We start from the raw sequence: 14,693 nt of genomic DNA, 5'->3' as shown, positions 1-14,693 counted from the left end.
TTGCTTAGTCGAAAAATTTTTCGCAGCACCTTTCGGTACCGTAACTTCATGGGGGAATATAAATCGCAGAACAGTTTATAAGGCGTCAACTTTGGGAATATATTCCCTAAAGGAATACATTCCCTGTAAGGTACTGGATGACGATACTCCCTAAACCCTAACGCCATACCCACTAAATGTCGTTTGGTTGCGAAAGCGGCTTTTAAGATTTTTTCTGTTCCCACATATCATTCTCCTATTGAATTAACCTTAAAATAAAGTATAGCTGAAAGAAACAGTGGAGTCTAAGGGTTTTGTTGCTCGTTTATTGCTTATTAGTGTCATCTGTGCTGGGTAGAGCTGGGCGACAAAAAATTCACATTCTTATTAACAACACGTTTAAAGCACAAAAATTACAATATTATCATACTACAGCGTTTCAAACTAATTCGTAAAAATATAGTAACATTTTTTTAGGAAGACAATTTATTTGGTGGCGCCATTTACACGATCAGTTATATACATGCTTTCACGTGTTTTTTTCTTTTAATTTTTTAGAGATATAGCTATACTTTTCGCCTATCGGTATTCTGATAAAAAAAGGTTTCAAAAGTTTACTAAAATATGTACAATGGAGTTACGTTCATGTCACTAGATAATATTCTCTCTTGGTGAAAGGGTGAGGAGTAGCTGCCTCGTGCAAAGAAAGGCTTGTTTATGACAATGTTTATATACCAAGGTATGCAGGAATGCAAAGCTATGATATTCTTGTATCTAACACCGGTTCCAGTTCGTAGTACGCGCACAGGAATGGCAGTGTCGTCCTTTGCGGTCGTGTCCCGAAAGTGCACCCATCCACTCTTTCGTTGTTCCTTCACGCAGAGCTCTGCCACCAGTCAAGGACGGACGACAGGCACGCGGTCATGAGGTCCGTGAGCCAGTCATGGAGGATGACGTCCTTGGTGCCAGGCCGCTTCAGCTGTAATATAAAGATGCAAAATGCACTGAATTTTGATTCTCCGTCTAAAAAAGGCTTGAACATTTCTCTTCGTTACACGGCCTCCACAGTCATTTCAGCATGCATACATACTTAGCAACTTAGGAAGACGTTCTTACTTGAACTGGTTTGTTTCGGGTCTAAAACAGTAAAATCAATTCCGCGGGAAGTGTAAATTTTCCCGGAATTCCCGCCTTTGCCTCTTATTTTTTTCCAACGTTGACGTCGAAGATTTTATCGCGACTTTATCATAACCAAAGCACCACTTTGTGTTGGCAGGGTCAGGTAGTCACCTTGAAATCATATTTGTTTGTATCACATCAATCAAAAATATTTTAATACAAGCAACGCATTGAGTGACTTCACTGTGATGATCATTTCGGATGGCCAGCTAAAAGTTGGCATCGCCTGAAACTGACTGGCGAGACATCGCCGTGTCCACCGTTTTACTTATCGCCGCCTGAGCGTTGCACTGAAGACGGCAACAATGCAACAAACGTTAGGCTGCACTACTAGGGACAGGTGAGACGAACCTTCATAAGTGAGCATAAAAATGTTTGCAATTAACAAGAAAGACCCTTTATTATTGGCGGGAAGGGGATGTAATGCAGTGTAACCGTGTCGCCCAGTCACTAGAGTATTATAGCATAGCGAGCAGTGTAAGCTACGCTATCGGCGGTGGGCAGGCGCGCGGCATGGTGTGGCTGGCAGCCCATCCGGAAAGAATGCGCGCATCCGCACCCGGTCTCGGTACCCGCCGCCTCTAGGGTAGCATGCGTTGCCCGCTATGCTAAAACAGCGACACACATCAACACATATCAACAGCGACACACGCACCATTACCTGGACCGCGGCAGAAGTGGAGGTTAGGGGTGGAGTTAGTCGGATATGGGCGGTTTAAACCAACCGAACGTATATAGTTGGCTTAGGCTAAACCCACAATTTGAAGCAGCGTCTTTTTTTTCTATTTTTCATTAGATTGTTTTTATCACACTCCCTCTCAATCCCGTTTTTACTAATTTTTTAGAAGTTCTGATTTAAAAACAACGTGTATTTCTAATTACAATAACGCTGGTGTTTTCATTAGTAAAGTTGTGTTTTGCCTAAAAAATTCCTGAGCTGTAACAATGCAATAGCCAACTCGATGTCCAAAAGAAACGAGGCCCGCGGCTTCCATTCCCGGCCACGGCGGCCGCTTTTCCGATGGAGGCGAGAGGCCAAAACGCCCGTGTTTTCGAGATTTCGCACCATCATTATCATTAAGAGTCTACGTTAAAGATCCCCATGTGGTCAAAATCCGGAGCCATCCACTACGGCGCTCTTCATCGCCTATGTAACTTCGGCGCGTTAAACCTTTCAATCAATCAATCAATCAATCAATCAATCAATCAATCAATCAATCAATCAATCAATCAATCAATCAATCAATCAATCAATCAATCAATCAATCAATCAATCAATCAATCAATCAATCAATCGATCGATCGATCGATCAAATGCATAAGAAATTCAACAGCCACAAATGAAACAATGGTAAACGAGGACGGCACAGGGATAAAACACCACATGTCGTCTCTTTTTCGTATTTTAGGATACACGCAATGGGGCTAACGCTTTACTGTGATCGGCGAGAAAGCTTGGTTGCGAGCGCATCTCTCTTCCCTCGATTTCCCAATGCTTCAGCTTCTCAAACAGGATGGACCGCTGGCCGAGTTGGTCACCATACATTGTGGCGAAACGGCGCAGCGTTTAACAACAACAAAAATGCCATAAGAAAGTGGATATGCACGGGAAAGCGCTCGTGCCGTGTTTTTTGTTAAAACCTGCGCAGTTTTGGCACCTTCTCAACAGCGTTTCTTTCAGCAAATAAACGTGATCTTCCGCATTAATGAATGTCGCCCTTCCCTCGTCACTATCTATGTTCGTCCTGTTCATGGCCTCAGAGTGGGCCAATCGCGAAGAATGAACCCAGAACTGTGCAACCAGCCTCATTCGCATAACTCGATTGCGGCCCATTTGAATTGCGCTAAAAGCATCCCGCTATGCCGATTAGCGAGCGCCTGGCGTATTTTTGTTGTAATGCAAATTTGTAACGAATGATGCCCGCTGGGTATTTGCCACAGATTCCGGGGCTTTTCACTGTGGCACCTCTACGGGCGGCACCCAGCGTTTGCACCGTTTTTCTTGCAGGCTGACAGGAAAGCTGACGTTCGGGGTCCGAAACGAGCGTTCGGTCCGCGGGGACACTTAATTCTCTCACTTCAGAATCGAGTTAGCAGTTTGCGCTCTCCAGCCAAAGTGCGCGCCCCGAGAGTTGCCTACCCAAGGCTGATTTGGAGGCACTCTTTTACGCATAATTAAGCATGGGGGCGGCTGCTGGGTTGCTCTGGGAGAGAGGTGATCGATGGCTCGCGCTTCGCTCTGACCGGAGGCGCTAAATTGGATTTAACGCCGTGCGCACTTAATACGAGCTCTCAGAGCGCCCGTTTCCTGTACGTGCGTTGTATGTGTGTACGGGATTGTCCTTTAAACATCCCGGTTGTATTAGCATTGAGAATTGTTATATTTAGGGGGTTTCTTGGCGGTCGTAGTACACTTTATGTGCGAAGTACACCGTACGGTACATGATGAGGTCACATGCGTGCTTTCACTACAGAAATGTCGGCGTCAGTTTGTACAGAAGTACTATTAGCAAAAAGGAATCAAGAGCTCTTACTGTATGCCGCAGTGATCCAGAACGTATGTTCAGCGCGATCAAAGGGCGCAGAGAGGAAGAGATGCTTGATTAGTCGTTAATAACTAGCGATGTTGCGTTTCCTGACGTAATGCTTGAGGCCGTCAGCTGTGGGTTAAAATAAGAAATCCCTGGCCATGTCCACTGAAGTGAAGCCTGGGGAGGGGCGAAGCATGCACTGTACTAGTGTATTCTTGGCGCCTTGGCGCTTTTGCCAACGGAGATAAAACCGTTGGGGGTCGAGATATAGAGCTTTGCTTTAAAAGTATGTTGTCTTTGAAGCACGAAGCGCTCCAACGCGAGGCGTAAACGAGTGTCCGGTGTTCTTTTAGTACGCGTTACGTCAAGCGCGAAGCGTAAACCAGTTTCCCAGTGTTTTAGTACCGTGACTACATGAGACGGCGATTATGACTACGATTACGACAACCACGAAGCCCCTAACGACGACGACAAACGACGACGACGAAGCCCCCAAGGGGCTTCGCCCCTAAAACTCAGCATTTACGTTCGTTCGCTAAGAATTGCAAATGTATACCGTTCAATTCATTTACATTGCACTGAAAAAGCGTATCGTCATTTTAGATGCGAAGCAGCCTATGGTCGCACCTGTTCCCTCCGCCGTAGTGCGGCGTCCACACCCCGACTGCGGATGCGCATCCCGCGCCCCCTCCTCTCCTCTCCTAGTCTCATCTCCTCTCCTCTCCGGCATTCCTCCTCTCCTCTCCGACACTCCTCTCCTCTCCTCTCCGGGATTGCGCAACAAATGGCAACACCTGCGGCTCCGTGCGCGATAATGCGAAGCAGCTAAGGGTTAGAGGCGCGACGCAACTTCAGGGTTCATCAACTACAACAGCCCTTGACTTTACATTTCACAGACCATATGGCGGCCATAATCAAAGCGAAACGCCAACCCCAGCTCGACTTCACCTACGTTGAAGATGATGATAATGCCTAAATAAAGACAAACTCATACCACGTACAAACGTCTCTCTCTCTAATGCCTTTCCTTTCTAACACCCCCCACCAATAAAATTTGGCCATACTACCGTAGGGGAACCCTGAGTAGTATGCGAAGCAGCCATGGGGTCAACGCAACTTCCCATTTCGTAGTTACGGTAAGTGAAAAGTTTGGTAGTTACCATGGAAACCAAACGGTAAATATAACGGTAGCTACGAAGCTCAACATAACGGAAACGAGGAACTGAAAACTAATGGGAACTTGAGTCGACCCTATGGATGAGTCGACCCCATGGTTCCCCTACGGGAAAATGGCGAATTTTTTTTTATTGCAAAGAAAATGACGCGAATAGCAGAGTTCCACGCACTAGACATATAGCTGCTCATGCTAGCGTCGTGCATAGCACAGGAGTTTTCAAATTCTCACGGAACGCTCCGCTGCCCAAGCAAAGAAATCTAGACCTTCAATTCATGGCCCATAGCTGCTCATGCTGGCGTCGTGGATGCACTGTCTAGCGGTTGAATCTGGAGGCATTCGTGCAATATGACAGCTATGGGCCATGAACGAAAGGTCCAGATTTCTTTGCTTGGGCAGCGGAGCGTTCCGTGAGAATTTGAAAACTCCTCCGCTACGCGCAGCCTGCACGACAGTGCTGTCTTGTGGGATAAAGCCTAAGTAGATAGATTAGGTTGTCTATGTATATGAACGCAGCATTGCTGTTCTTGCGCGATAACTTCAAACCATAGCTGTGATGCGCAGTATTGAATGTGACCGCTGCTAGTAGCAACGCAAATATGCCTACGCGTATTGGGAAGATGCTACGGAAGACCATTGCCCTTTCAATAATCTACCTGTGGACAGTTTTCATCTAAGCGGTGTTAGATAGATTAAGCAAGAAATGCTTTAAACGCCACTTTTACTACATGCATGCATGAAAGCGTTTTGATATCAGCCTGAGGTAGCCGCCTTTGTTAGACCTCGGGGGGATAGTATAATTAGTAAAGCTGAGTTGACAAAAAAATTTAAAAAATATAATGGCCAATATCTGGTTTTAAAACAGGCAGAATTACACCAAAACATTGTGATATCAGCAGCGTAGAATGCCAAGTGTAGTTGCGTCGCACTAGCAGTTTTAATGCAGATAACTGTGTTGAGAATTATTTCGTTTATATTGAATTTTCAGCTTGCGTTATCTCAACCCCGTACAAAGATAATTAGCACCCCATACTCTTGCACCAAAATTAGAACCTTGCTTTGTAAAGAGTGCAATTAGAGTCTAAAGCAAACCAGCTTGATTGAAACGAACCTTGCCAATTGATTTTCTGTCAAGAATTTCCGGATTATCAAGTACGCACCACTTGTCCAAATCGCCACGACAACAACACCGCCGTGAACGGGCTTTCTCACGTGTGAGTGCTCATATGACTGGCCGCTGTAAAGTCGCCTCACTGAACGAAATCATTACCGCCGGGTCTCGGAAAACAATGGAGGCACGGGTTAAGCTGTGAAGATTGATCTGGTGACAATGTTCATCAAAAGTAAATAGCGTATTGCCACGGCTGCGAGAAGCCCGTCTACACCTTGGCACCGTTCTTCCATTTTGAGTTCGTGTCAATTAAGGCACACCAGCTCAAATGATTCAACTGACTGCTGTCTTGCTCGTCAGAATGAAATCTATCGGGTTACATCTCGTCCGCTGCACTTGCATTCGCGCTAATAGGGTTTCAAGCAGGGTTTAACAAATGCATCGCGAACGACCTAGGCGTCCGAAATCAGCTCGTCCGCATTTAACGCACTGTGGCAGGCGGTTCCCTTTGAGCGTGAAAAGTGCTGCACATAGTTCGCCGCCCTGGCAGAAGCTCGCGGGGCCCTTCTCCAGCGATGCGTCAAACGAATTGCTCACGGCTGCCTGGTCAACGCGGATCCCGCTAATTAAGGCTCCCGCGGTCTAATCAGCCCCGCCGCCGACTGCAACGCGGGTATTCAAAGACCCGTGCCTGCAGGGGCTCTCATGCCGCAGCAGCATATCTCCACTCTCCGCCCCTCTCGAAGTTGGTTGCGCCGTCGAGCCCGACAAGATGCACTCGCATTAATTCCGCGACGGTGCATAACTCCCTGATCACGGTGTGTGCTCTACGGTCGTGTTCTCAAACAGTGCTCCGTGTCGAATGTTGCCGCCACTGGTAAACCAGTGTTTCGGTTCTTTCTTTCCAGTCCTATTTCTTCTTTCGTTATACAAAATAATGTTAATCTCCTCCCGCCTTTCAAATTAATTGCATTACACTAGTATTATGAATGTGAAAGTACACCTAAAAAGGCGTGCCAGCTTCATCTAATGAAGGCTGATAAGTAAACACGACAGAAAGCCCCATTTTGAAACCAAATACGAAGCACAAACACGCAGTTGGGGCAGTACGGCCCCAGAATAAAGCAGGCAAATCCAAAATCATTAGAAGCGGCTATGCGAGATTTTACATATTTAAGTATATGAGATAATTTAATGCTGGCTTCCTTATTCCCTTTAATCATTTTGCTATGGAAAGGAGGAGGCGTAGGAACAGTCTGCATGCTCACTTAATAGTTTGTGTAAGTTTTTTGAGTTTTTTATCCCGAGGCGTTCTGCACGCTTAGAGCAGGACTGGCTAAGGATTCCGCCATGTGGAGCGCAATATTTAACAGTGTAAAACAGCGCATCTCCTTTCATCAGCCTTCTAGAGTATAACCCAATGGCAAACACTGGTTCTTTGAAGTCTCCCAACATAAATCTGAGCGATATCAAAACTTTTCTCGCGGCTCTTGGGTGTTTCACGTTTCACCGCACGTGAGCCTTGGAGTGTACGGCTGCAACGTATACTGAAGCCTGGCAACAGAAGGAGCGCCTCTCTTATGGCAAGAAGGTGTTTCTTTATGCATTTAGAAACAATGAACTTCCTCTGTCGTAGAAATGACGCACATTCTAAGCAGCATTTCCCTTGAACATTTAGTCGTGCCCTTATTCGCATCAGACAGCTTTAGGTGAGGGCCAATAACTCATTATCCTGGTTACTTGACTCTGCGTTGGAGACGTGGCTGCAGTCGTGGAGTGAGAACGATACACGAGTGGAAGCGTCGCTTCTTAGGTCGGCTGGATCACGTCACGAGCGCTTGGCTTCGCTCAGGCTAGCGACACCTGTCGTGGGGGAAGAAACCGCGCGGCCGCCTTGATAAACATTTCAGTGCGCCGCCCCGGTGTGAAATGTGGCGCTATCATTTCGTCCATCAGGCGCAGCTAGCCTCTCCTCCGCAGTCACGGTTGCGAAGCTTTGTGGTTTCCTGGTCCGCCTTGGTTTTCGTCATGACATTATCTGGTGGCTCACCCGCGCCTACCGTAATGGGCCGTTCCGCGTCCTATACGTGTTGTTGCTCCGCGGTTGCAGCTAAGACACTTGCAATTCGCAGCCTTCAGGCGATTAGGATACGCAGAAGCTTCTGTGACGTCAGCATGATCTGGCGCTTTTCACATGTCATGTGGCGTTTTTTATTTCAAAAAATCTGCCAAAAGCATTCCAACTCAATTCAAAGCCACTCAGCGATTGCTGTTACTGGTATTGAAGGGTTTTCGTCAACGCATGAAATGTGATTCTTGCAATATAGCAGCAGAAAAAAAATATTTTATTCCGATGGTGCTCGATTAGGCATAAGAACACAGAAGATTCTCGATGCCTACTCAGTGACAAGGTTCAGAGTGGTCATTGAGCCGCCCCGTAGGAAGCATTAAACAAATCGTTCACGGCACTATGAGGAATTTTTTGGCTCACCTATGCTGTTCTGACTCATAGCTGCATGCTTAACGGACTCGTTGCAAACATGCCGCTAATATTTTTCTTCACGGCACTCCACAAGCAAGTCCGTCTCCCTGCAGAAGGAGCTTCGTGCCCTATTACGTGTATTTCCTGGCGCTTCTGACGAACAAAACAGAAAGGCCGATCGGGCATTCTGGTACGTATCGACGGTCGACGCCATTACAGCAACGAAATAATCAAGTACGTGCCCTGTATAGTAAATCCAATCGAGTCACATAACCACATTTTTTCCCAGCTGCACACAGAGGAGTGAACAATGCTGCAAACAGCCCAGCCGAAGACGAAAGCTCGCAGAGATGTATACAAGTCTGCAGTGGTGGCGAAGTGGAAGATTATCCACCCGTATGCGCAGCCGTATGGCAACAGAACCTCGGTAGATCACTTGCCATGCACTCGGCATTGGTTGCTCTCTTTTTCGTTCTAGTATCACCCCTCGTAATCGCATTTGCCTAGCGCGGCCTCCTGGTCCTTGCCGGACGCTCTGATGGATCACTGGGCACGGCGTCGTGACAGCCGGTGCAGCTGCAGGCGCGCGTTCCGGCACACCGGACCCGCTGGCGACGCCCCATATTGAGTTTGGTCGGCGGCTTCCTGCTCTTCAGGCGGGCCGCCGGAAGTCCTTTGTCGGACGACATGGCCCCGCAGAGATGGAAAGTGTTCCTCTCTGCCCCTCTCCAACTAATTCACCCCTCGTATGCGCATCGGCACTGTTGAGTTTCATCTTTCTCTTTTTACCTGAGCGTTCCAGGTCCATTCCCGAGTTGTTTCCTCACGGTTCTTGCTAAAGCCCCCAAAACACACACACGCACATCTTACATGCAGATGACCCCAGTAGTGTGGCTCCACTTGGAAAGTAATGAGTGAAATGGAGCCGTAAATCACTCATGGTCTCGTGAGAAAAAAAAATTGGAGTATTAGGCACCTAATACTTTCATTGTGTCGTTGAACAGAATAAAATGCCACTGCAGAACCAGTCACCGATGTAGGCATATCTCTTTAGGAAAAATAATAAAGAGGGCCATTAGGCTTCACATTTCTTTTGATTAGCATTTAGACTTCTAATGTCTGGATTGAGTATAACGCTGACGAGGGGATTTCTTCTAACGGAAACTTGGGATTGCTTGAAAACAAGTTCAATTCCTCGAACGTTTTGTGTTCAATTCCGTTCAATCACGTTCAATTCCTCGAACGTGATGCCTTAGATCACACTAAATGGTCTTGTTTATTAACTTGAGTCCACTTTTCGTTCACTCCAAATCGGGAACAAGTGGAGTGACACGACATTAAAAAAAAAAAATCTGCTATCAAATCCGCGAAAGTAATTTTCTCGCCGGTTACACTACATAGGCAAAACGCTATATAGGGCCGCGTGAAGTGGTTGTGTATCGAACATTGAGAAGTGTAAATGCGCGCATTTAAAGGGGCATTGAGGTGGATTTCAACGTGTTTTTGTTTGTGTCAGAAATCTACTCTCTAGTTCTTGTAGAAGCAACTCCAAAAATAGTAAGCATATTCGCTCACGTTAACAAAAGTAATCACCCCGACGAGACAGAACTATTTGTTGACTCGGCGGCTGGCGATAACGTAATAGTCCGACCTCGTCCGAAGCGAAGCACTCATGCATGGTTGGTCGCCGGAATGCCCGCGATTTTTGACGGTGGCGGTTCTACCCGCGTTGGTTTACAGCGTCGTCGTTACCATGGTTACTTCGAGTGGGTCGCACATGAGACGACGACGCCAATTTTGTTTGTAACGCTACATTTTCATTCCTTACGTACTTTGAGCAGGAGGTACTGGTGATTGCGGAAGTCGACGTTGCATGCGCGAAAGCTTCGGTGAACATTAAGTTACTTTACCGTCGCTACATAGCGATACAGAGGCTAGAATTTCTAGCGACTGTAGTAGCAAGCCCCCTGCGCCGGCGAAATGTACGCTCGCGTCCTGATTAGATTACCTTAAAGTTCCCAGAGAACGCCCTCCCCCGAAACCTCGCCCACCTCCTTTTACGGGTGAAATATTCAATTTACTGAAAGACGCGCCCACGTCGTGAAATCGATGACTTTAGCGCCGATGAGTAAACAATAAACCCGAATCATGAATTCATGTGTAGATGCGGCCACTTTTTCGTCCTTTCCACGCTTGACCCGAAAGGTCGCCCATCTCGTATTTTTCCCTGGATATCACTGTACTTTGGGTGGGTGTTCTTTCGGAACTTTACGGCACAGCAAATGCCGTGTGCTCGGCGCTTCATAGAAGCAATCTTAGTTGATGTTTATTACATTCTTGATGATCAGGAGTACGATAAATGACATTTTTTTTCAGAAGAGCGAGCAAAATCTCCGCCCAGGCTCCAGCCTCCCACTCTTCCAGTTCAGATGCGTTTATGAACTAGCATAGCTCTTTTATGCTTTTAGAATCGTGTTGGGCAAGGTAACATAGGTAACTGCGGAATCATTACACTATATCTTACTCATTTTATATCGAAATATTTAACGGAGGCGTGAATCCTGGTTAATTCACGCCTCCGAATCTTTGGTGCTAATTGTTCCCACTAGATTGTGGCGTCAACGTCATATTTTATATTCTTTTAAGCTCTACAGCAGAAGCATACAGTTCTTTTGAAAGAATTATTGTATTGTGCAAGTTTAATCTACAACGTCCAAGATTCAAGCTATTTCAAGCGTAAGCGAACACTTCTGGGCCACAAACTTTTGTTTGAGACGAATTCGCCAGATGTCGCTACTTGACCGCCGGTAAGCCGGAATGAAGAAACCGCAGAGGGCAATCCTTTCGTTTTGAGCAGCAAACGGCTACTCTTGCTTCAATTAATACGGTAAACGGTAAAGCGCGCTAAGGACACTAGGCAACACGGTTCATTCAGTAGGGCGGGCGCACCAAACCACACTTTCCTGCGGTCATGACTTGATGGGAAGCAATGAAATGAAACTCTTTGGCAGGAGTTGTCGTTACGGGATGCGCACGCTCTTCCCGTTGTCGCGACCGGCGCAGGGAATCCGCTGCGACAGCGTTTGGGCTTGATCTGATTTATTCAGCCCGCTTGAGCGAACTTGAGCGTGCGCCTTGTGATCACGAGCAGTGCCCGGCGACGTCCAAGCGCTGCGTGAAGAGCTCCCGCCTTCGTCGTCGGCGCGGCGCTCCCTTGGTGCGCCGTTCGTTACCACCCCATAACTGAAACAACGTCGAGGCTTCGCTCGAAACACAGATGGTGCAAAGAATCCTTTCGGGTACAGCATCCAAGAAAGCGAATGGAAAGAAAACTGATGATACTCTTACACCAGACACGGAGCCGCTGAGCGATCACGCTTCGAGCGTCGTTGCTCCTGCGCTCACTGTATCCTTCCGCCGAGAATGAAGGAGCGTCAAGCCCGGTTTGGCCCGGTGTGTAAGTGCTTTACACTCCGGTATAAAACAAATATGTGCGACTGTGTAAACGCACACACACACAAAAGATGTTTTTGTAGCTTTCTGGTGTTTTGACGGTCGTAAAAAATTATTGAATCAAGAGCGCACTATTACGTCACGATTAGTTCAAGAAATAGCTGTTGCACTCCGATACCATCGACCCCCGAAAAACCCCATCTCAGGGGCCCTTTAAATTATAAAAGATCCAGGAAGGACAATGTACAACGCGCAAGAACCACACTCCAGCAGTGTTAGATCCTGGGGGCGGAATTCCGAGTTTGTCCGTTTCAAAACTGTCCATTTCGAGTGGGTTTCAGCAGCGAAGCAAGCACACTTGCGAGGCCTTCGTCTGACCAATGACGCGCGCAGAAACCGTCTGAAACCTCCGTCTGACCAATGACGCGCTCTTGTGCTCCGTCACACCTCATCATGTGCTTTCAGCCAATCAGGGCTTGCTCTGAACGGACACTTTGAAACGGACATGAAAGGGGCAAAACTGAGAATTCCGCCTCTGGTTTGTGTGCTCAGTGAAAGCGAGAGTGCACGCGTCAGGCTCCCACGCGTGAAGGATGACCCTTCCAGCTGCGTTTGATCAAAACCGAATACATGTGGCCTCATCAGGGTGACCCACTCGGTTACTGCATTGAGCGATGGCTCCTCACACGGCCACCTCCCCACCGCAGGGTAACGGCGGCAGCCGAGCTCGGGGATGACACTCTGGGGCGCCGCAATTTGCGAAGCTCACCTGGGACCTGTTCTCGCTCATCACTCAAAAGCGAAGGTATCGCATGACGAGCCACGCGCGAGGGAGCAGCCGCTGTTCGCTTCATCGTGTCCCCATCAGGGTGTCTCAAGCGTGCGCACACCTGAAAGAGTTGCTTGCACAGCGCGATGATAGTGCGTCGCCCGTGCCATCTGTCATCGTCGGGGATGTTTCGTGACACGCTACGCGCGAATGAATATCTAGTAAGGCACGTCACGCCAGAAACGCGGGGTATGGCAGATGCGGTTCGGAGAAGGGCGAGAGGATATGGATTTGAAACAATGCGAGGCTTGTCAACGCCATCTGGTGATCAGCGCGGGGAGCGTCGGCAATTAGGCCATTCAGCTAGTGCTGTCGACCGGGTGCAGTGCACGAGATGAAGAGAGCATGTACCGGAAATGGGAGGGAAGAATACTTGAAGGGAGGAAGTACTACTTGCCTAGTTGACCGCATGCAAGGTAGCGCATACAGGACGGACGTATATGCAGTACGTAAGGAGCCCACAAGTTGCACGAACAACAATCAGGTATTTAATTATGTTTCGGCCAATGGACTGGATTTTGTTGATGTACATCAGTTTGTGCGACTGTTTACTTGCTCTGTCTTCGAAGCCCCTTGCCCGTTTTCTTTGTTTTAAGACAACAGATAGGCTGTTATTTTCTCGTGTTATCGTTAACTACGAATGTACGTGAACGTCAGGTACATGCAGGAACGTGACGTCGGGAACCAATTTCCTGAGGTGGGCGTGATGACAATTATTTTTCCGGTAGGTGCCGCAGATAAACTCATGAGTTTCAGAGCCCACCTGCTCTTCTGGCAAACGAAGATAAAGAAATAATGTTCATATTGTAGTAGAAGTAGTGAAATGAAAGTGAATAACTGCAAAATTTCCTTACAAAACGGGGGACGTTCAAAAATGAACACATTAAAGCATGACCAGTAATAATCGGGTGCCATTCATGCAAAAAACAACCAATTTATCTAGGCAGCAACACGTTATGACGCCAAGTCCTCTCATATTCCGATGCTACAAAGTCAGTGTATGTACGTTTTTAAACAAGGTACGCTACTTTTCTAGGCGGTGCCTCCAGTCTCTCATCCTTCAGTCTGCTGCTCTTGCTTGCACAATGTCAGGGAAATTACCTCCGGTATTTGCTTTGTCCTTAAGTCACGCAGAACACAATAATGGCTGCAATAAACTTTTGTCGTAAGTACGGGCGTTACCAAACATCGTAACCACGGCGGAAGCCTGATTGTATCTGCTACACGATGGTATAGCGGATAAGCCGTGAAGTTGGTACGACTAAGGTCCCCAATACGGAGCCAGTATTGCTCGTTCTTGCTCAATGCAGAAATTCCAGGGAGTATGAGACTGTGGAGCACTCCAAAGAGGCCGAGGTTGTCTTTCTTATTGATAAAGAATGTTTTTTCGTTTTCCAGCGCCTGGAGTTTCGGGGAGTGCTAAGATATTTTCTTGTCGCTAAACACGCCAGGCATGAAGAGCAGACAGAGCAGGCTGATCGCCAGGGCGCGCCTGGCAGCCAGAGCACAAGGATTCCTCGACTAAGCAGTCCTCCCACCGGCTAGAGGCCATAAAGCTTTCCGCTCTTCGCAATAAAAGTTTTCATCATCATCTTCCAGAAGCGGTTACCCGATCATTAACCCCGCCAATTCCGCTCTACCACACAGAGCGGTTGACCGAAATCGAAAGTCGTTCGGAGGGCACCGCGGAGCCTCGAGGAGGACAAGTTGAAGGGAGCAGAAGCAGCGTTGGAAAGACGGGAACAGTCGTGCGAACGGTGGTCGGCAGACCGGTCGCCACTTTTAATGGCAAGCGCGGTCGACGAGCGGGAGACGCGCACAATGCAGCGCCCTCTTCCTGCCTCTGGGAACTGAACGCCATCCCGAATCGGCCCCTCCTTTCGGCCGCCCCTCTACTCCCCTTCTGCACGGCGGGGAGTGCGGCCCCATCAGACATGACCCCCGGAAGCGGCCGC

At 47.8% G+C, this 14,693-nt stretch overlaps 1 protein-coding gene across 1 annotated transcript in view; it reads right to left on the bottom strand.

The window, feature by feature from the left end:
- Positions 1 to 708: 708 nt before the first annotated feature.
- Positions 709 to 14,693, bottom strand: part of LOC144180648 (uncharacterized) — a 28,973-nt gene continuing 14,988 nt past the window's right edge. The window contains exon 3 of the mRNA XM_077708955.1: positions 709 to 958. Coding sequence (XP_077565081.1) covers positions 854 to 958 — 105 coding nt within the window. The 3' untranslated portion in view covers positions 709 to 853. The remainder of the gene's footprint in view (positions 959 to 14,693) is intronic.

Source organism: Haemaphysalis longicornis, unplaced genomic scaffold (assembly GCF_048455015.1).
Source record: "Haemaphysalis longicornis isolate Haplotype H1 unplaced genomic scaffold, Haemaphysalis longicornis Haplotype H1 scaffold_4, whole genome shotgun sequence".
NCBI lineage: Eukaryota > Metazoa > Arthropoda > Arachnida > Ixodida > Ixodidae > Haemaphysalis > Haemaphysalis longicornis.
Note: the sequence above shows the minus strand (reverse complement) of the source record. Positions and strands in the feature narration are given on the sequence as shown.